The 21,635-nt window shown below is 37.9% G+C and overlaps 1 protein-coding gene across 2 annotated transcripts in view; it reads right to left on the bottom strand.

Moving 5' to 3' along the window:
• Nucleotides 1-21,434, bottom strand: part of LOC5568160 (rab3 GTPase-activating protein catalytic subunit) — an 82,803-nt gene extending 61,369 nt beyond the window's left edge. The window contains exons 1-2 of one of the 2 annotated variants that reach the window (XM_021846129.1): nucleotides 21,373-21,434; nucleotides 19,038-20,613 (exon numbers count right to left, since the gene is read on the bottom strand). In XM_021846129.1, the coding sequence (XP_021701821.1) occupies nucleotides 19,038-20,503 (1,466 nt within the window). In that variant the 5' untranslated portion in view covers nucleotides 20,504-20,613; nucleotides 21,373-21,434. Of the gene's footprint in view, nucleotides 1-19,037; nucleotides 20,614-21,151 lie in introns of both variants that reach the window. The other variant, XM_021846128.1, reaches the window with a different exon arrangement.
• Nucleotides 21,435-21,635: the final 201 nt, after the last annotated feature.

Raw genomic sequence — 21,635 nt, 5'->3', positions numbered from 1 at the left:
ACATATCGTTGCTTGTAGTAATTACCATGAATTTTGATTTACAGGCAAACAATTGAAAAAAAAAAAGATTTTAAGTACTTTCTACGTAAAAGAAATTTTGAATGTTTTCCTAACATTATATTCCTGCTCAAAAATATTTTATAGACTTTTAGAATGAAATTTATGACATTTGGATTTACTAGCAAACGATTTAAAACAATGAGGTTTTTCAAAAAATTTTCGCAAAAAGCAAAATAAATTTTGAGCGTAATCTAAAATGCCAAAACCAAACTTCTGTAAGAAAAAAAATACAAAAAAAAATGTAATCGCTTTGAATTTCAATTTATTGGCCAATAAGTTATAGTTTTTTTTTTTTAAGTAAAAGAAATTTTGGGTATAATTGAAAATTTCTCTTTTTGCTCAAATATAATCACAATCAAATTTATTACGAAGAACTACACCGTGTCCAATATATTCTCATACACTTTTTCTTTTCTTTGTTATAACTTCACTGAATGTAGGATAAACCAATGTTGTAGTATTTCATTGTAGTCTGGTAGTATTATACTAACGTAGAATAGCTTGTTTTATAAATAAGAAAAAATAATTGCTATGATAAGTGATGAAATGTCCATTGCAGTCGTGTTTTGCACTTAAAATGAATTTTTGTTCATATTTGTCTGGATTACATAATGAAAATCAGAGCATTCACAAAAAAGTTTCAGAAACTTTAAGTTAATCATATTGCATTTTGAATAGATTAATATTGATAAAATTTGATAAATATATGTGCGATAACTGCAGATTACAATTGGACTCTGCCTATCAGCGTGCCGCTGGAAATATTTTTCGTAAATTCTTAAGTTGATAAAATAAGTTTATAATTGAAATATTTCCAAAATATTTCCTGTAGTAAATCAGTATAATAACCACTTTCAAAAAATATTATCACCAATGATGTCAGTTAGACAAGCGCAAAGTAATGTTATCTTGAATTTGTAAGAGAATATACAGGACACGGTGTACATGCCATTGCTTTGAATTCTGGGCAAATATGATTTTTGAAGTTTATTTTTGGTAAAACGAATTTTGAGTGTTTCCATAATTTACTTTTTCTTTCCATAGATGGTGCTGAATTTCTACAAGTATGTTCATGCCAAAAAAATATATATATGCCATTGCTTATGCATTGATTTTTAAGCAGAAGTTGAAAATCTTGGGCTACTGGTAAATTTGTGGTAAAAAATGTGTTATGTGTAATCCAAAAAAGTCTGTTCAAATATGTTCGCTGGCCATGAACAAGCAAATTTATTATGCTATATATCATCGCTGTGAATTTTGATTTACATGCAAACAGATTGGAAACCTAAAGCGTCCCGTAGTTTTTTTTTTTTTGAGTTGGATAACACAGCGTAACAAAAATGACATTTTTGCGTGTCTCAAGAATTAAATTATGTGTCTCTAGTAGATTTGGAGTTGCTGAATCTGATGCCATTTTCAGAAATGTTCCAGCACGTCACAATTTTTAGCTACCTGTCGCATAAAGTTGTATAAACACAGGTTTTATTGATGTTTACATGAAATTTAAAGTACAATTTATCTAACTTTTTTTATAATCTAATCGACCAAACATGCAATAAGAACTTAAACTTTCATTCCAGATATAATTTGATTGAAATTGCACGATATAATTTCGTTCAAACCGATTTTTTCAACATGCTTGCAGTCTCCATAGAAAATTCTTCGTTTCTCTTATATGGCAAAATACAATAATACTCTAAACCATCAAAAAATAACTTTTCCGCATCAAAAATATAATAAACTTTGATGAAAAGTATTGTTAAACACATAAATTTTAAATTCTGTGGCAAATAAAGCAAATAAATTGCCGTACAAGCTGTCAAACTTGCATGCAAGTTGGCTGAAATAGTCAATTTTCGCATTTTCAACAGTCAATATCTCAAAAACTAGACGTGCTATGATATTGCTGAAAACGGCAACGGATTCAGAAAGCCTTAATAAAGTGAAAGGCGGTATTTTGGTGCTGAAGACAACAACGTGTTCTACAGTGTAATTTATATTTCAATCCGAAAACGTTCACTTGACTACTGCAGCCAAATTGATGTCAATGAAACTACATGTCATCGCATTGGATTTCGTTTTAGGAGCAAACAGTTTCAAATACAGAGTATTTATTATTATTTTTTATTTAAATAAATTTTGAGTGTAACAGAAAAAATCTATCATGCTAAAACGATTTCGCTGCACTTCTACAATAACTTCCATGACGAAAAAATGTCATCGCTCTGAATTTTGTTTTATTGCTGAATGTATTTTCCAAAATGCTTGGAAGTGCCTGTTGCTAAATAACTATGGGTAAACGCAAAAATGGACAATGTTCTTGAATGATGCTCGGTTCCATTGCTGAAAGAGTTTTCGAAATCGGTTTCGAGTTATTTGTGCAAATCACTGTCCTCAATTGAGGACGCTGGGCGTTCGGCGCATCTGTCTTTAAAATAGGACGCTGGGCGTTAACGGGTTAATTCACTTGATATTAAATCATTTAATTCCGTAAAACCTCGGTATCGTTATGAGGCCATTTAAGTAAAATAAATTTTGCTAGGTTGTTGTTCGGTAGTCTTGCAATATGCTCTGCCCAGCGTATCCTTCCGGCTTCAACCACCTTCTGTTCCAGGATTCGCCGTAGAGTTCACTCTTCACAGCCATTTTCCAATCTATAGGCCATTTTCATCACTGTGGTCTTTGCAGATTGTTCCGGTCGGCATTGTCTCTTTGACGCTCGTAAATAAGAGGACTGCAGTGTCCATGAACATTTATATAAAAAAATTATTATTTGTTTCTTCAGCTAAGTGTTCAGCTATCACTATGATAAACAATATACTACATCAATTAGCTAATCTTACTGTTCACATTCACTGTTACTTTAACGCTTTGGGGCCGGCGCGGTCATATATGACCGCAGTACAAAAAAGGCTGCAAAAAAAGAACCAATGAACAAATGTATATACTGTCTTCAGCAAAGTTGTCCCAAATATACTCTTTTATCAGAGAAAAATATGAAGTATATGCCTTTATAACCTAATTGACAACCTAGAACATCCTGAACATCCTGAAGTTTGGAAAATTGAACTATAAGTACATACGAAGCGTGAAATGCTGTTTGTGAACGTAAATGATGTTCAGGCTAGATAATACAGAATTACTCTTTGAACGAAAACACTATTTGACTTGCTTTGCTATGTCCTGAGATGTTCTAGGACGTCCAAACTGTCCTGAAGCACACTCTTTGAAATCTACAACCGTAACAGTAATTGTTTGGGTTAAAAACAATAACAGTACAAATTCAAATAGAATCTACCAACCTCTGAGAATCTCAAGAGCTATTTCAAGGAACGTTTGGGATATTCCAGGCCCTCCAAATTACCCTGGAGTTCAGAACATCAGGTCTACACTTGTTCCAGTAGTTATTCTCGCTAAACTGAGTGAAGTTATATAATCTACGATGTTTACTGAACCTTGTCACGGATCAAAAGGCTACTTCAAGAAACGTTTGAGGTATTCCAGGCCCTCCAAATTACCCTGGAAATCTGAATTTCATGTCTACATTTATTCCAGTAGTATTTCTTGCTAAACTGGGTGAAGTTATATATTCTACCATGTTCACTGAACTTTCGCACGTATCAATAGGATGTTTAAAATAATGTTTGGAGTATTCCGGGCCCTCCAAATTACCCTGGAGCTCAGAACTTCAGGGCTACACTTATTCCAGAAATTTATCTCGCTAAACTGAGTGAATTTATAAAATCTTTCCTGTTCACTAAACCTTCTCATGCATCAATAAGCTGTTTCAAGGAACGTTTGGGATATTATAGGTGCTCTAAATTACCCTTGAGTTCAGAACTTCAGGTCTACACTTATTCCAGTATTTTTTCTTGTTAAACTGAGTAAAGATATATAACTTACCAAGTTTACTGAACCTTGTCACGGATCAATAGGCTAATTCAAGGAATGTTTGGGGTATTCTAGGCCCTCCAAATTAGTGTTCGTAACTTCAGGTTTACATTTGTTTCAGTAATTTATCTCACTAAACTGAGTGAAGTTATATAATCTAACATGCTCACTAAACCATCTCATGGATCAATAAGCTCTTTCAAGGAACGTTTGGCATATTCCAGGCCCTCCAAATTACCCTGGAGTTCAGAACTTCAGGTCTGCACTTGTTCAAGTAATTGATCTCGCTAAACTGAGTGAAGTTATAAAATCTAACATGTTCACTGAATTTTCTCACGGATCAATTAGCTGTTTCAAGGAACGTTTGGGGTATTCCGAGCCACCCAGATTACCCCGAAGTTCAGAAATTCAGATCTACAATTGTTCTAGTAATTTTTCTTACTGAACGATGAGGTTATTTAATGTTCACTGAGCTTTCTCACGAATCAAAAAGATATTTCAAGGAACATTTGGAGTATTCCAGGCCCTCCAAATTATCCTGGAGTTCAGAACTACAGGTCTTCCCTAGTTGCAATATTTTTTCTTTCTAAACTGAGTGAAGTTATATCAATATGCTGTTTCAAGGAACGATTGAGGTATTGCAGATCCTTCAAAATTTCCCCAGGACTTCAGAACTTCAGGTCTACTATTTTTCCAGTAATATTTCCTTCTAAACTGAGTGAAGTTATATAATCAACCATGTTCACTGAACCTTCTCACAGACCAATTGGCTATTTCAAGGAACGTTAGTGATATTCCAGGCCCTCCAATTTACCCTGGAGTTCAGAACTTCAGGTCTACCCTTGTTCCAGTAACTTTTCTCGCTAAAATGATCAAAGTTTTACCTTTGGGGCCGGCACGGTCATTTATGACCGCAGTCGGAAAATGGCTGTATAAAAAGAACCAATGAATAAAATTTACTGTCTTCGGAAAAATCCTTGCAAATATACTTCCCTGTCAGGGAAAAAAATTAGGTGTATGCCTTAATGTCCTACTTGGCAACCTAGAACATCCTGAACATGCAGAAGTCTGACAAATAGAAAAAATAGTATAAAAGTAGCTTAAAATGCCTTTTGTAAATAAGCGGGGGGAGAGATCCCCGGCATTGCAATTCCGTAGATTTCCGTTGGAAAAATCCGTAAATTACCGTAGAATAATGAGAATTTCCGTAGCTTTCTGTAGAAAATATACATTTTCCGTAGAATTATCTTACGGATCCGTAGAAAGTGCTCAATTCCGTAGATCTACGGAAATTTCCGTAGATCTGGCAACGCTGCAAATAATAATATTTTCAACTCAAACGGAATCTATTGACCTCTGAGAATCTCAAAAGCTTTTCCAAACTATCCTGGACCTCAGAACTTCAAATCTGCCCTTGTGGCAGTGTTTTTTTTTGGCTAAATAGAGTTCAGGTTATATGGGGCCCCCATAGCCGAAGCTGTAAAGACGCGGGTATTCATCATGACCATGCTGAGGGTTCCGGGTTCGATTCCGACCCAGGAACTTTTCGTAATGAAAATATTCTTGACTGCCTTGGGCATAAAGTAAAGGGTGTCCACGATGAAATTGCCACACACAAAATTGATTCGCAAAATTCGAGTTTTCATCTGATTGCCATCAAAACTTCAGGGATTGAGAAATAACTATCAAACTTCATTTTACCATTTTTGGCCTCAAGCCCGGCCATGAGATTCTGCACAACCTGTGAATCAACCGTTTTTTGCATGTAAACCCATACTTTCATGGACAACGAAACATATGTGAAGGCCGACTTCAAACAGATCCCCGGCAACCTGTTTTTCACGGCCAAGGATAAGTTCAGCGTTCTGGAGCATGTCCGCACTCAGAAGAGGTCCAAATTTGCGAAGAAATTCCTGGTTTGGCAAGCCATCTGCACGTGCGGGAAGCGGAGTGCACCTTTCGTGACCTAGGACACGATGAACGGACAAGTGTACATGAAAGAGTGCCTCCAGAAGCGGCTGCTCCCTCTCCTGAAGGCCCACAACGTCCCAACAATCTTCTGGCCGGATTTGGCCTCATGCCACTACTCCAAGGACGTGCTGAAGTGGTATGCGGATAATAAGGTCAATTTCGTGCCGAAAATGTTCAACCCTTCCAACACTCCGGAGCTCCGCTCCATCGAGAATTATTATGAAGCAGCACCTTCTTACACACTTAAATTATTTTGCCGACCTCTGCAAACGGATTGTCGAGAATCCAACAGCTGAAATCTTTTCGTAAAGGAAAGAGTCTTGACTTCCTTGGGCACAGAGTATGTGCGCATGCCTGCCACACGATATATCCATGCAAAAAGGTCATTAGCTGAGAAAGATCTCAGGTAATAAATGTAGAAGTGCTAAACTAACACTAAGCTGAGAAGCCAGCATCCCAGTGGGAACGATATGCCAAGAAAAAAGAAGGTGATTCGTCGACAAACACATATATTCAAAACGTGTTTCTACTCGTTTACGCATTTAGACTCTACTGACGTTTTCACAAATTGTTCTCAAACATAAGGTGAAAAGCAGGGGGGTTAAAAATAGTATATTTTTACGTGACATAATTTATGGATGCTTCCCAATAGATGTCGCTAATCATGACTGGAAACTTTGTCGAATACACCATGTTTCGGAAGTGCTTCGTTTCGTGGTTATTAATTTACTACCACTAAATCCTGACTCTCATCGCGTTGTAGATCTTATGTACTGAACATCCCGACAAGTTAGATAATCTAGAACATTCGAAATGATCCGATAATATTTGCTGAACACTCAGAAGGTTCAGAATATACGGTAGATTACAGTTTATCACCTTGTATGATGAACAAGGTTGTTATTACAAGCATAGACTTCTAGTTACGAACTCAAGAGCAGTTTGGAAGACCTAGCACCTCCCAAAAAAATATTTGTCATCATTTCTTGTTATGTTTAGCATTTTGAGCACCAAAACTATTGAAAGACGTTCAAAAAACTGTATAATAGTTCTAGGAAAAAATCAGGCCCCAAAGGGTTAAAGTTACATAAAGAGGCAAAATCTGGAAGAATACGATAGGCATAGCATGTTGCAAGAATGTCGAACTGTAACCCTGCAAAAATTCTTATGCTCTTTATAACATTATCACAATATCATTTTATCGCCCATCAAATCTTATCTGAAAACATAAGCCAAGCAAAGTTTTGCTTTATTCATTCGACAAAATTTATCGTTTCATACTGAAAGCCAGTTCAATCATCTAGCTTCTAATGCTCGGGTCAACACTAAATCCACTAAACTGTGCAATGACTACCCAACACAACAAGCAGATCTGCTAATTCCTCATCCCAAAATCTCAGATAAAGCTCGAACCATATAATTCACGGCGTTCCATCGGCAATCAATCATATTGATGGTATCGGATGGCAGTCCCGATTCAACAAACGTCGTCGTCATCATCATTATGATAATTCTCCTCTCGTCATCCAACGTCTTGTCGTCGTCTACTCGGCCAATTCCATTCGCATGGCTACATTAGCACACTTGCCCTGTTTATTTCGCAAGGCCGTCGTCGCATCGTATCGTCACCGTCTTCGTCTACCGGAAGGTACACATTTATGCCATCCGTCCCATAATGGCCCCTCCCCCACCCATTCTTGCAGTCCACCGAAGATTTCACAGACTCCCAAACGTGTCAATTAAAAAGTGATAAAATTTGCGCTTCTCTCAGTCGATGATTTGAACGGTTGGCGCGGTTTTGTCCGGTAAATTGTCCGGAGACCACGTGCCTGCTACCTTGAGAAGGTATCTTCAGCCCCCGAAAATAACGGCACAATTCACGCACCGCAAAGCCCCAATAACAACCGGAGAAATGCGTCCAGGCTTCGTAATTACCAGAAGCGGCGGAGACGACGACGACGACGCGTAAAACTTTTCATATTCCCACGATTACACGTAATTTCCTACCTGCGTAAACAGTGACTGCGTTGACGCTTTACCAGCACGTGGGTGGGAAACGGACACTGTTCTGCCCGCGTGAGTGTGAGGGAGGTATCTGACTCAACAAATTAATGCCCACGGCGTTGAAGCTATATGCAGTATAATTAGTACGGCTCAGCGACACCCCAAAATTGGGGCACGCTTCCTATAAATTAACCGAAATAATACGTGACACTTGGTGCCGGTGGACCTCTGCTCGCTTTTGTGAATGAAGTCACCGTTTTCAACACCGAAGAATAAGTTTCGCCACCGAAGGAGTTACATATCTGTCACCGCCGCCGGCCGTTTGGGGGAAACCGATCTGTGAGCCGAGAAAATTATCATAATTGATAGACACCGGTTTTTTATTGCCTTTGGGCGGGTAACGTGTTACCAAAGCAAACACCGGGAGGAACCCCAAAGGTAGAATGCCATACCTTACAACAGACTGACTTGGATTCTGGGTTTGTTCTACTCCGGAAGCCCAGAATTGTGAAACAATGACAATGGGACAGCAGTGCCAGTGCCAATGCCAATGTTTGCAAAGGACAATGTTGATTTTATGCTGAATGGGTGGATAGCAGCAATGGATACAATAAGCGGTGGAAATTTTCGTGTTGGGATTTGGGGAGTTTACACCGTTTATTTGCTGCCAGAATTTATCCGTGAGGCACACGGTTGATGGGTTTGTGTTCTAATCGGGATTTGTTCGAATTCCGGGGATAATTTGACCTTATTTTTGTCATTTATTCAATTTTTTTTATGAATGCAAAGGGTGGCTTGGTCCTTTGACAGCGTTGTTTGCTCCTGCGGGTATGAACAATCGATAAGCATGAAATAAATTGGGCTTACAGCGCACATATTGTGTAATATCTTTTTTTCTCCCACCAGAACTAGTCTTCTCCCATGACAACTATGAAGAATCAGAGAATCTCTCGTTCTATAGTAATGATGGGTTTCTAACTTACATTCCTTTCCATTCTGTTGACTGTTAGCACGCACTGTGGGTAGTTTCTATATAGACTAGCGAAAAAAAATATTTTCCCGTGTCATGTCATATTTATAAGTTTTGTAATACAAATTTTACGTCTAGTTTAAAAAAATAGGCTCAAACTTTTGAATAGGGCCTATAGCGACATAATGAGTTTTATGGCTAACCAGCCAAGTGGAAGTTTGAACAGCTACCGTATAACCACAGACAACATACGTAACACTGGCAAAATTTGTAGGTAAGTGACCCTACAACCCAGCCTTGAACATATGGTAAAATTAACACAATAAGAGTTGATGTCTAGTATTGGTTTTCTGAGTTGATTTCATGACGTTTAAATTGTCGCATATGTTGCTTCGGGTCAAATTTACATGTGTTCCTTGGCCTCGGCTCCTACCCGGAAAGTACTTCCGGAACCAGGTTCCGGCTTTTGTCCCATGCAAGAAAATAAACCAATTAGTGTATTTTTGCCTTAGTCCGTTACATAATGTCTAAAAATGGCTAAAACTCATCGTTAAACATTGGTTTAGTTGTTAAAGTTGTAAAATATGTAACTAAGGAACACTTATTTCCGGTTGAAAAAACATGTCCAGAACTGAATTTCTGGTTTGAAAACCCCACTCGCAGGAAGTTTTACTCATTCCAACAATCATAGTGAAAACCGCATTTCGTTAAACTTGTTTGTTTCTGAGCACCAGTCGATTGAAAATAAAAGGTTTGACCCGGGGCTTTGAGGGTTAATAAAGGAAAATGGTTAATAACTATTGAAAAACTCAAAAAAAAAAAAACGTAAATGGAAAAAGTGCAGATATTTGCAGCTAAATTCTTCACGATCCTTTAGTTTAGATCCTCAAATACAGTTGAAAATAAATTTTAGCCTGGGATCATGAGCGTAGCCAGAGGGAGGCAGGGATGGGCCGTTGCCTTCCCCTGGCCGACGGGAAGAAAAATCAAAATCAACAATTTTGCAACGAAGATTAATATATTTGGGCTTATTCTACGAGTAGTGTGAGGTGAGAATCGTCGGTCTCGTATGAAAATTCTCGACTGGCATCGTATGGAATCAAAAGTATGTTGCCAAGTAATCTTTAAATTAAGTCATCCAGGAATTCATCGAAGAATACACCAAAGCAGCTGAAAAAATATAGCTTCACATATTCCCCAAGATTTACACATGGGATTTGCCTAAATGTTTTTCCTTCGATTTAAAAAAAAAAATCTTCAATAATCACCCCAGGGTTTATTCCAAGATATCGTTTATAGGACTAAATCAAATTTTTCCAATCTCTGCCAGAAATTTCTCCAAAACACAAGGAATTATTTCATGAATAGTTTAAAATATCTCGCAAAGCACTTATCGGGAAGCTCAAAGAGATTCCTTCAAGTTCAGTCTTAATACTTCTACCTATTTTAGGAATCACAAGGTTTTTTTTTTATTCCTAGTAAAATTCGTCCATTGTTTTTCCTTATATTTATTTTGTAATTTTTAAAAACATTCCTTCAAAAATTGCTCCTGATTTCTCACTTGAGATTCATAAACTCCTTCGAGGATGTCTCCAAAAATCTATTTCCCTGACACTTTCTCTGGAAATCTAGAACTAAATCAACTTTAGGCTAATCAATAATTTGTTTATGGTACTTTTAAGAGCTCCTTGAAGAACTCGTTCAGATATTGTTACAAACATATCTCTCATACTAGTTTTTTTTTAAATACACCATACTTAATTCTTGATGATATTTCTGAGCAATTCCACCAAAACTGCTTTGATTGTCGAAGGCTTCCTACCGGAATTGTGCTAGGCAGTTTAGTTTTTTTTTTTTCGCTAGTTACATCTTGACAATGCTTAGTACTTTGGCAGATATTGCACAAGAAATTGCTCCAGGAATTGTCCTAAGTAATTTGGCATAAACAGCTCTTATATACTATCTTAGGAATTTTATCAGGAATACCTTATGAGATTCTTCAAACAAGTTCTCCGCTCATAAGACTTTGTAAACGAATTTTCCCTGTATTTTCCAGCATGCTAGGAATTATTCCATGTATTGAAAAAGGGGGTCCTTTGGCGATTCCTACAGAAATTTCTTCAGTAAATAATGGGGAATTTAATTATTTTTCAGTTTTTTTTTCAAATTAATCCTGTGATTTCCAATAGTAAAAGTTTATTTTATGTTTCACAGGAATCGTCCAAATTTCCAAACAGGAATTCCTGCTCATGATGCACTAGATAGATTAGGAATTACTTCAGAGATTTATTTTCGGGACTTTGTCCAATATTTACTTCAGGTTTTACTATCACTTCTTCTTGAAATTCTCTAAGAACATCAAGAAATCATCTACATAATTCAAAATAAATCTCTAAACATATTGTTAAACATTTTCAAGATATATTAAAAGAAAAGTTGGATATCCTAAAAGAATTCCAGTTGGATTGGCTTAAACATTCCCTGATGGAAATTTACCAGAATAAATCCGTTGGATGTCATAAAAAATCCAGAAAGAATTAGTAATGTAACAACTGGATGAATTTTTTGTGCATGCTTGGAGAAATTTATCTGGGTATATGTGAATGAAATTCTGGAGGGTTTTTGTGAGATTGTACCCAAATAGATTTCAAGAATTTCTGAAGGCAATACTAAGAGGATTTTCGAGTTTTTCTCATTTTTATCTCTGAATAAAATCTGTGTTGGATTTGATGGAAAAATGTATGGCCGAGTTCCGGAAAAAATACCAGGAGTAATTTCTGAAGAAATATCTTAAGAAAATATTAGTTGAAATTCAAATTCCTTGAAAAATCCAAAATTGTAAACTTCTCTTCCAGAGCCAGGAAATTTCACAGTCTGAATACCTTTTTCCAGAAACCAAAAAGCTTTTCTTCCAGAAGCTGACAAGCTATTCTGGCAGAAACTTCTTTGATGAAGTTGAAAACCTGTTATTCTTGAAACTGTTAAGCCTTTTTACCAAAAGTTGAAAAGCTTTTATTGCAAAAGCTTAAAGCTTCTCCTCAAGAACCTGAAAATCGTCTCTTTGGAAGCTGAAAAGTTGCACTTCTACAAGTTAAAAAAACTTACCCTCTACATATTCTAATATTTTTATCAGTGTGACCTTCACATTGAACTACAGTACGATTTTTTATTTTATGTTATTTTTCTAAGATAGCTTTCGAATAGTGTATAAAGTTCTGTATACAATATTTCGATTATGCAGTATATTTCATTCATCGTATACTTAATATTTGCACTAAATTTTTGTTTTTTTTCTTTAAAAATCTCATTTTAACATACTGTATAACTGAAACTATAAAAGATCTTGCTCTGATATTTCGAAAATATCGTCATAGAAGTTTTTGCTACGAAATGATGTGCAAGAACAATCTATCAACACAAGTATTTTTTTTGAAATATTGGCCGATCGCCCATAGTGGCACGGCACCATTATTGAATTTAAATTTTTGTTCCCATTCGTACACTTTTACAATGGCTAGGTAACCCCAAGCTCCGTTCATTGGATCTCTGTGCAATTTCAATGATTCACGACTAACTATTGGGGATATTTGCACAGTTTTCGCAAAGCTGGTTATTTGTATTAATTTGTCGTGTGTTTTCCTAAGGGGTCGTACACAAATTATGTCACGCTCCAAGGGAAGGGAGCGGGTCAGGCATACCGTGACAAGCCTTACAACATTTTTAGAGCACTCATACCAAAACCGTGACAAGGGTAGAATGAGGGGGGTTCCAGAAGATTTTTCTGAGAATATCTACAGGAATTTTGAGAGCAAGTTCCTAGGATAATCATTCAGAAACTCTTACATTAATTATCCTGATATTGTCTTGTTTTTTTTTAATGAAATCTCGTACAAATTATCAATGAATGTTTCATGTGGAGCTCTATCATGAATTTCTTATGTGATTTTACAGAACTGCTTTCTTAAAATCGTTCATAAAATCAATTACGTACTCACTGGGACAAAACCTGCTGCTCAGTTTAAAGTTAGATGAGCACTTCTACTGTTATTAACTGAGAGCTTTCTTTGTCATTTTTGCATGTGTATATCGTGTGGCAGGTACGATGATACTCTATGCTCAAAGAAGTCAAGGAAATTTCAATAACGAAAAGTTCTTGGACCAACCGGGAATCGAACCGAGACACCTTCAGCATGGCTTTGAAGCCGTGGATCCTAACCACTCGCCTAAGGAAGACCCTAACTAGCTACTTTTAATTTTAATGATGAACAAGTCGCATAAAGGTTAAAACTACTCTCTAGTCTAGTCACTGGTCTCTTCTCCTAGCTTATCTGTCATGAAACAATAAACAATTTGCCTCCCAATTCGCTCAAACCTCTGTAATTATCAGTTCCATTTAATTTGCAGTTTATGTTTCTCGAAAATCAACTGTACCTACAACATGCGATAGAGATCTCCTCGCTCGCAAGCCTCGTTCCGTTTTGTTGTGACCTGTCTTCTGATTAACCTGTATTACATCTTCCACGCCGGTCACGCTTCTCTCGCGTTCCTTTACCCGACAGTAAAGTGAAATGAACATTTATCGTATTCATCACAATCACAGTCATCATCATCATCAATATCATCTTACTCTACGCCGGTCATGACCTGAACGCGAGTGACGTCGCCGGCAGCCGTTCAGCATCCTCCCCAAAGTCATGAATGACAACCCATGCCGTGTCGGGTGGTCTCAAGTCTCAACCACCCCCGACGTCATGCGGTGTTCACAGGCGTCACTCGATTGCCGATGGGGATAACGTGAATCGTGGTTCACCCTAAAGCGCAGCAAGAGCGTCAACCAATCCAGTGCATTGTCACCCAAGCCGGTTGCACTGAGAGCGGCGACTGCATTGAGGTCGACCACCATTCGGAATCGGAACATGTTTTTATGCTGCTGCGGCCGAACCGAAGCCGGATCCGTTCGTTTTTATGCCGCGAAGACGGTCGGATGGCACTCACGATTGAACCAGCTCGAAAAAGCCGGAATGTTGTTGTGACACGAAAAAATACGGGAGTGAGAGAATGGGAGAGTGAGAACGCCATGCGAGTTAGTTGGCAAAAGTGGATGTTCAATGGGAGGTTTGTAACCCGATTGGAATGTTATGTCGAAGGGTGATCAAAAATTGAATATGGGAAGTTTTACTATTTCCGGCAAAATGAACAATCAAAAACACAAAAGTTTGTATCTTTTGACATATACACAGAAACAGTAAAACGTTCAAAAACAATCGAAACGATGAAAAACTACCAAAGACAGTCACAAATAAGCAAACGACTAAAAATAGCCAAATACGGTAAAAAACAGTTAGAACCAGTGAAGAATAGAGTAAAGTGTAGCAAAAGTTCGAGTAGGGCAAGAGTTTATTTTGTAGATTTCTTGCACAATTCGAAGTAAATAATATAAATGTGGTTCGAATGCCATTCAAGTGAGAGACTTTCACTTCAAATATTGTAGAAATAGTTTTAGGGTAAGAAAAATAATGGTTAAACTTTCTTTACATGGAACGAAATCCAATCTTATTCATTTTTTATGCAAGGGCATTTCTAGGCTTTTCATAATGATGCTTTGAGGAGTATTAGTTTTCGCATAAATGGTTGAAAAACACTTTTGGCGCATCCAGCGGAAAAATTTGCAAATTGCCAATAATCACTTATTTGATCTTTAAGTTTATCAAACTATGCCTGATCAAGCGAAAAAAAGTCACCAAAATTACAAGTTTTTATTTAGTTTTGCGAAACACTGCTATTTTTGGGTATATAAAATTAAACCTTTTTTGGGATTTTTTTGATGAAAATTTAGTGGTTTTTTTTTTCCTGTATAACATAAGTTTACTACTGGTATAGAGTTTGCCTGACATAAAAGTATCTCCCTACCGGTGGGGCAAAAGTTAGTTCAATCCATTACATTTAAAACTGTTCTAACTAAAATTAGGAAACGGAAATGCTCGCAAACTATAAAAACGGTAAAAAAGCTGTCAAAAAGAATCAACACAGTCAAAAACATCAATATTAGTTTAAAACGTTTAGAAACCATCAAAACCAGCCAAAATGGTCAATAACATACAAAAACGATCAAAAATAGTTAGAAAAAAGACAAAGACAGAAAACCAAAAACAGAAAAAATGGTCAAAATCGGTTAAAAGCAATCAAAACAGATAAAAACTGCCAAAAATGACCATAACATACACAGTCAACTCTTCCTTACTCGATATTTCGCAAATTGAAATCGAGTAAGAGAACCATAGTAAAATTTGGTTTTCATGACTGCCTTCTTGGATGCACCGGTTTTGTGTCCTATAACTCGATACCTCCCTAACGCGATGGTCCCTTCAATATCGAGCTATGGAGAGCTGACTGTTCATAGTTTCAATCGGTCCAAAATGGTCAAAAAATTATTATTATTATCTTTATTAACGAGATTTGCAGCCCGAGGCTGGCTCATCTCGGAGGTCAAAAAATGTCAAAATGGCCTGAATCAGCTATAAATGTTTACTAAAAGTAAATAATAGCCCAAACAGTTAAAAAGAAAGAACAATAATTCAAAATATTGGGAAACAATCAACAGAAGAAAAATGATCCGAAACATTCAAAAATGATTACAAATATTTGTCCATTTTTGAATAAAAAAAACTGTACAAAAAGGATCAAAAACATCTAAAAATGCATTAAACAGACTAAAACGTTCGAAAAAAGACAAACTAAAAAAGTGTCAGATATGGGTAACAACAGTAAAACACGAACACATAGAAAAAATGATCGAAAACATTCAGAAATGGTCGAAATGATAAAAAAAAACAAGTGAAAAAAGACACGGACACGTTAATGCTTCCAGTGGACGGTTATGTCCTTTGAAAGAAGCACCACACTAGACAACGGTCTAGTATGCAACGCCCAGTGGCACAGTCGGAATACGTTCCTGAAGAAAAGTTTTCCGGACTGAAGCGGGAATCGAACCCACACTCCTTGACGCGATGCGGCTAAATGCTTGCACGAAGCCCACAAAATATTCAAAACCAGTTAAAAATGACCATAAACTGACCAACAAAGCTGCAAACGTCCAAGCATAAAAAAAACTGTCAAAAAAGGTCAAAACAATTAAAAAAACAACAGCCAAAGAAATGAAAACCAGATGAAAACAAATGTCATAAATATTTACCAATAATGAAGATTGTTTTCTTTAACTCGATAGTTCCCTTATTCGATGGTCTTCAATATTGAGGTATCGAGAGTAGACTATATATAGTTTCAATCGGTCAAAAACGGTCAAAATCAGACAAAACCATCAAAAAATTGTCACAAAAAGTCAATAATTGGGCTGTTAAAAATAGTATTAAAAAAAAACAAGTATAGTTGTAACCACTCAAAGGAATAAAAATGATCGTAAACAGTCAAAAACAATAAAAAAATGTTCAAACATGGATAAGACTAAGAAAAACAGATCAAAAACAGTTATTAAAACATAAAAATAGTCTAAAACGGTCAATAACAGGGGACGATCCATTAATTACGTAAGGGTTTTTCAACCCCCCTCCCCCCATGGTAAGTTTTTTTGTATGAAAATTAAAAATAAATTGTATGGCGCGTAAGAAATCCCAAAACCCCCCTCCCCCCATAAACCTTTACATAATTAATGGACAGCCCCCAGTCTGAAAAAGATGGAAACAGTAAAAAATTGAAAAAAACGGCCCTAAACAGTCCAAAACGTTAAAAAATAATAATCACAAACAGTCAAAACCGGTCTGAATGATCAGAAATGGTCAAACACAGTAAAGCACCGACACAAAGAAAAATGGTCAGATTTATGAAAGATTATAAATGATCAAAATATCTTAAACAAGTGAGAAAAAAGCAAACATCCAAAAACATTGAAAACCAGCCGACAATAAGAAAACTTGTCAATGGTTTATAAAAACAATGTAAAAATTATCTGGAAAGTGAAAAACAGCCAAATCAATCAATAGGTAAAATACGGTACAAAATAGTCAATAACAGTCAATAACGGTTAGAATGTATAAATACGGTGAAAACCAGTAAAATATAGAAAAAGTGGCCGATAATAGTTAAGAACGGTCAAAAAGAGTCAGAAACCGACAACCCAGTTAAAAATGACCAAAAACGGCGAAGTTCAAGCAAAACAAGGTGATTAAAACACTTGTCTATAAGAGTCTTTCCATGCGTTGTTGCCACAAAACAAATAAGCCTTATTATCAGTGAATCAATCCATTACTGAAACAGACGCAAAATAAATTACAAAACAAGCGCGCTTACAATGGTTTGACCCTACTCTGGTGGATTGGGATGCAATCAGTGCTGGGAATGGTAATAGTAGTAGGCTTGAATTTCGAGAAACTCACGTGGCTTTTCTTAGTACAGTAGCTTAAAAACGTGAATCTCATCAAGTAGCCTATGTTGGGTGCATATGTTTTCTAAATCATTAGTTTCACTTAAGGCTCTAAACGCGGGAAATGCAGCGGGAAATAGAACATTTTTGTACAGTAATTTTGTGTTGCTCTTAGCAACGGGTGTTTCGCTATTTTCAAGGCTTTTTGCCTACAGCAGCGGTAAGCATGAATTTCACTGGCTTTTTTTAAAAGTTCGTTTATTTGGGGCTCAAAAGCGTGTAACGCTTTACGGAGCTGAAGTTCATTTTTGTACTATTTACAATTTATTTACTTTTTCATTACCAAAGTTAGTATGGGATGGAGCCAGGGTACTCGTGGCAACTCGAGGTTAATGGTCACAATTTTGAAAGGGAAGGACATGGTAAGGATTGGGTTTAGGGTTCTCTGCAGCTCATCCGGGAGGTATAGCGTGGTAGCACTATTATCGTGTCATGGCGTTGGTACCAATTTCTTGCCGGTATTCGTCTGCCGGATGGCCAGGATCCTCAATCCAACACAAAAGGGACAACACAGAGAAAAAAAAAACTGGAGAAGAGAACACAAGAGAATTAAACTTTTATACAAGACAAGCGAAGGAAATCGTAAATTGCGACCATATAAGTGAAATCGCGGGTGCCCAACACATCTCTAACTGGAACATAGGGTTGTCTACCTCGGGCCGCAAGGGTATCCAAAAGTTGCGCTCTGGAGGCGTCCATATCCGGGCACTGCCAAACTACGTAATCGATGTCATCATAACCGGAACCACACCTATTAAAAATATTGCTCAGCGCGAGGTTAATCCTGTGTAGATGTGCATCTAGCGAGTAATAGTTGGACATAAGTCTTGACATCACGCGAATGAAATTTCGACTTATGTCCAAACCTTTCCACCAGGCTCGCTATTTTACTGGCTTAGCTGACTGTGATTTGCTGTGCTTGGCTACTGTAAAGTGATTTTCAAGATTTTTCCCAACCCTGGATGCAATCTTATACTGTCTTAAACTGCCAGTACTTATTAGCTTGAAAGTCGTGTTTTGTAACTGTGAACAGGTTTCATTGCATTAGACATTTTGATTCCTTGTAACAAAAAGCTTATTTTAGAAGGTAGGTCTGCTACCTCCTAAATACTGAAAGATAAATACTTGAACTCGCAAAGGACTTATCTCATGATTTGAAAATAGAGCAGATGCTGATTGAGTCTCTTTTCCACTTCGGTCTTCTCATCATCCAGGACAAATAGGTGGGTCTTAGTGGTTCGTTTTATCATACTCTTCCCTCCGTTACTTATTAGTATTAACAAGAACAGATACAACAAGAGTGTAATATGGTAGATCTTACTCCGTAATGCACCTCGAAAAAGTGATCTTATGATTTGCTCGCGTTACGGATACTGTGATTGATACATAAAAAATCCTGAATATGCTGCAGTTTTCTGAGGTTTTACGAATAAATTCCTCGGGATAAAGGTTTCAAGTAGTTTATGCTATTTTATGACTGTAGACCTGCAGCAGTTCTTGAGAAAATTTCGTAATTTCTTTGAAAATCCCTGCATTGGAGTAACACTTGAAGATGTGATGTCTATGCTCACGAATAGGTTGAAGCGATGAATGTTTATCTGCCTCTCAATGAAAATACGCTTTTCTGAGCTGTTTAAGTTTAATGGGGTATTAAGTTTTTAAAGGATGATCATACAGATTTTTTTTTTCATCATATTAACTTACCCTGGAATATGAATGCAGCGTTCCACTCGGTAGCGCATCTCCTGCGAAAACTCGACCCACAACTGAGCCATCGCACGTTTTCCGCCATAGTACGAATTGCAAGCGGCCAACAGTGTGGCCAAACGATGCACCAGCGAATCCGGATCAGCAGATTTAATCCTCAGTGGGTTGAATTCCGTTTGCCCATCCGGCGGTATCTGATACTGATGAATCGCATCGCTGTGTGCATCCGGAAACAGATAGTACAGCATTTCTTTCAGCAGTTCCTCGTTTATCGGGCCTTCCAGCTTGAAGTTTCCGATCTTCGGTTCACCGGATGCGATTCCCGGTATAACAGAAGTCAGCGTTGGGATCTTGGACTCGGTCAATCGTTCCAATGCTTTGGAACTTTCCAAATTCTGAGTAGCTCCGAATGCAAGCTCCGGAAAATACTCAGTGATGGCCTGTCGTGACTCGGAAACTTGAAGGAATTCTTGGATACAATCCGACATGTAGCATACCGGAGAGTCCTCAAAGCGAGCTCTCAGATTCCAGATTGGAGCCGTGAATGGATCGAAATCCGAGTAGGATTGAGAATCGACCACCACATTGTCGGCGACGTGTAGCCACGTGCAATACAGGACCAACTCCGATACCGGATCGACGGCCACTCCAAACGGAAGCGATATGGTCAACTCCTTCACATCATCTTCAGAGTTGCAGAAAGGAATCTTTTTCGCCATCACGTACGAAGTACTCAAAAACTTGGATAGTGAGTACGTAAACCGCACCGAAACCGCAACCGGATCCACATACGACACACCGATTTTTCCCTTGAACACGTCGAGTAATCCCGAAAGATACTTGCACGTCGAAGGTGTAACGTTCAAGTGCACAATATCGAACGACAATCGCGTCGATCCGGACTCACAAACCCCCAGAAACACTTGCTGAACCTTGTCCAGAACTTGTACGAATACCGGGACGTCGCAGCCACTCTCCGTCACAGCGATATGGATCGAACTCATCAGTATACGAATCTGGCTCTCGTTGGTTATGGACTTTTTCACTGGAACCACCACGACGAACTCTCTCAATCCGTACCACTGGGCCAGCGGGTGCAACTCTCCATCGTCAATCTTCTGATCAACGATGCAGTAATCGTTCTCGTTGGCCATCAAGTCGACAAACGCTTGGCAATCAACGGAATCACCTTCCTTTACAGCGATTTCCCCTTCAGGGACATCAGCCTTGACCCAAACCACGTCCAGTTCAACGTCGGCAAACTTGATTCTCTCGCTGGATTGAGTCCACTCGCAGAGTGAAAGTTGATTCTTTTCGAGTCGCGTTCGACAGCCGGATGTCGCGTAGGATAACTTCCACTCGTGAAAGATTTCCTCCAACCGAGCGTTGAATATCTCCCACTCGGACGCGGTGGTGAAATCCTGCTGGAAGAACTCGGTGTCGTCCAGCTCTTCGTTCAGCATTGTTGAGTAAATGACAGACAATTAATGCTTCCGCAATTTAGGCACTATTTAGATTTTAGAAATTTCAGTTGATTTTTTATGTTGAATTATCACGTCAGTTTGTTTTATCACTATAGATTTTTGAAAAAAAAAAAATGAATTGTTGTATAATGTTATGAGCATTTCTGCAGTTATCGCGAAAAATAACATGTAAAAGTTGAGATTTTTTTTTGTTTAAAATCGTCAATCACTAGGAACTGTTTTTTTTTTTTTTTGAACACAATCGTCTTTGTATAAGCGCGTAATCTTCTAGCTTTCACATAATAACTTATGTTGCGTAACGAAATCCAATTCTACAAATTTGAACAATCTCTTCACTCGGGAAACCTTCTAGCGCTCTCGCATCTCCGCCACATTTCATCTCCTAGAGCGAAACAACAGTTATTTGGAAAACAGCGAAAACAGTTCACGCAGCGTGGTTTATTCACTTCAACGAATAAAATCAACAAACCACCGCCTTCCACCCTGCGGATTCCACCAACCGATTTCACCACCCAGAAAAAACACATGTTATACACATATCTCTCCAAGGTGCGCTGCGAGAGTCTAGCGGAATAACAGCGAGAGCATAAAGTGGAACGAACAGTCGGTCGGTCACTCAAAGCTTACGGTATCGAGGATCTCGGAGAACCCCTTCACCGAATGACGGGATAGATCTGATTGATGGAGTGGATACCACAATCACTGTATGCTTGCATGGGGCTAAGTCAATACGTAGATTCAGCTATTTTCTCCGGTACGAATGAACGATCAACCGAAAGAACGCGTGCATTAGTCCGAAACGAGACCTAACAGCACCGACACTAGCTCGATTCGAAGGCAACACTTACGCGAAACCAGAAGCATCAGTAGAGGAACTCCGCGCGAGACTGACTTCGGCCCATCTGATGCGGGAAGGATTTGAAGCGGTGGAGTCACTCATCGGCAACGATGCCAGATTTTCAAAGTATTTATGTCGTAGATTTACTAACATTATCTCCATTCAACTCCAAATTCTTTTAGATGCTTTTTTTAGTTATATGAATATTGTTAACAATTTGTCGACATTTTTCCCATCAATAATTGTCTAACCTATTTAATCAATGATTGTACA

Source organism: Aedes aegypti, chromosome 2 (genome assembly GCF_002204515.2).
Source record: "Aedes aegypti strain LVP_AGWG chromosome 2, AaegL5.0 Primary Assembly, whole genome shotgun sequence".
NCBI lineage: Eukaryota > Metazoa > Arthropoda > Insecta > Diptera > Culicidae > Aedes > Aedes aegypti.
The sequence above is the reverse complement of the archived record's forward strand: the minus strand, read 5'-3'. Positions and strand labels throughout refer to the sequence as shown.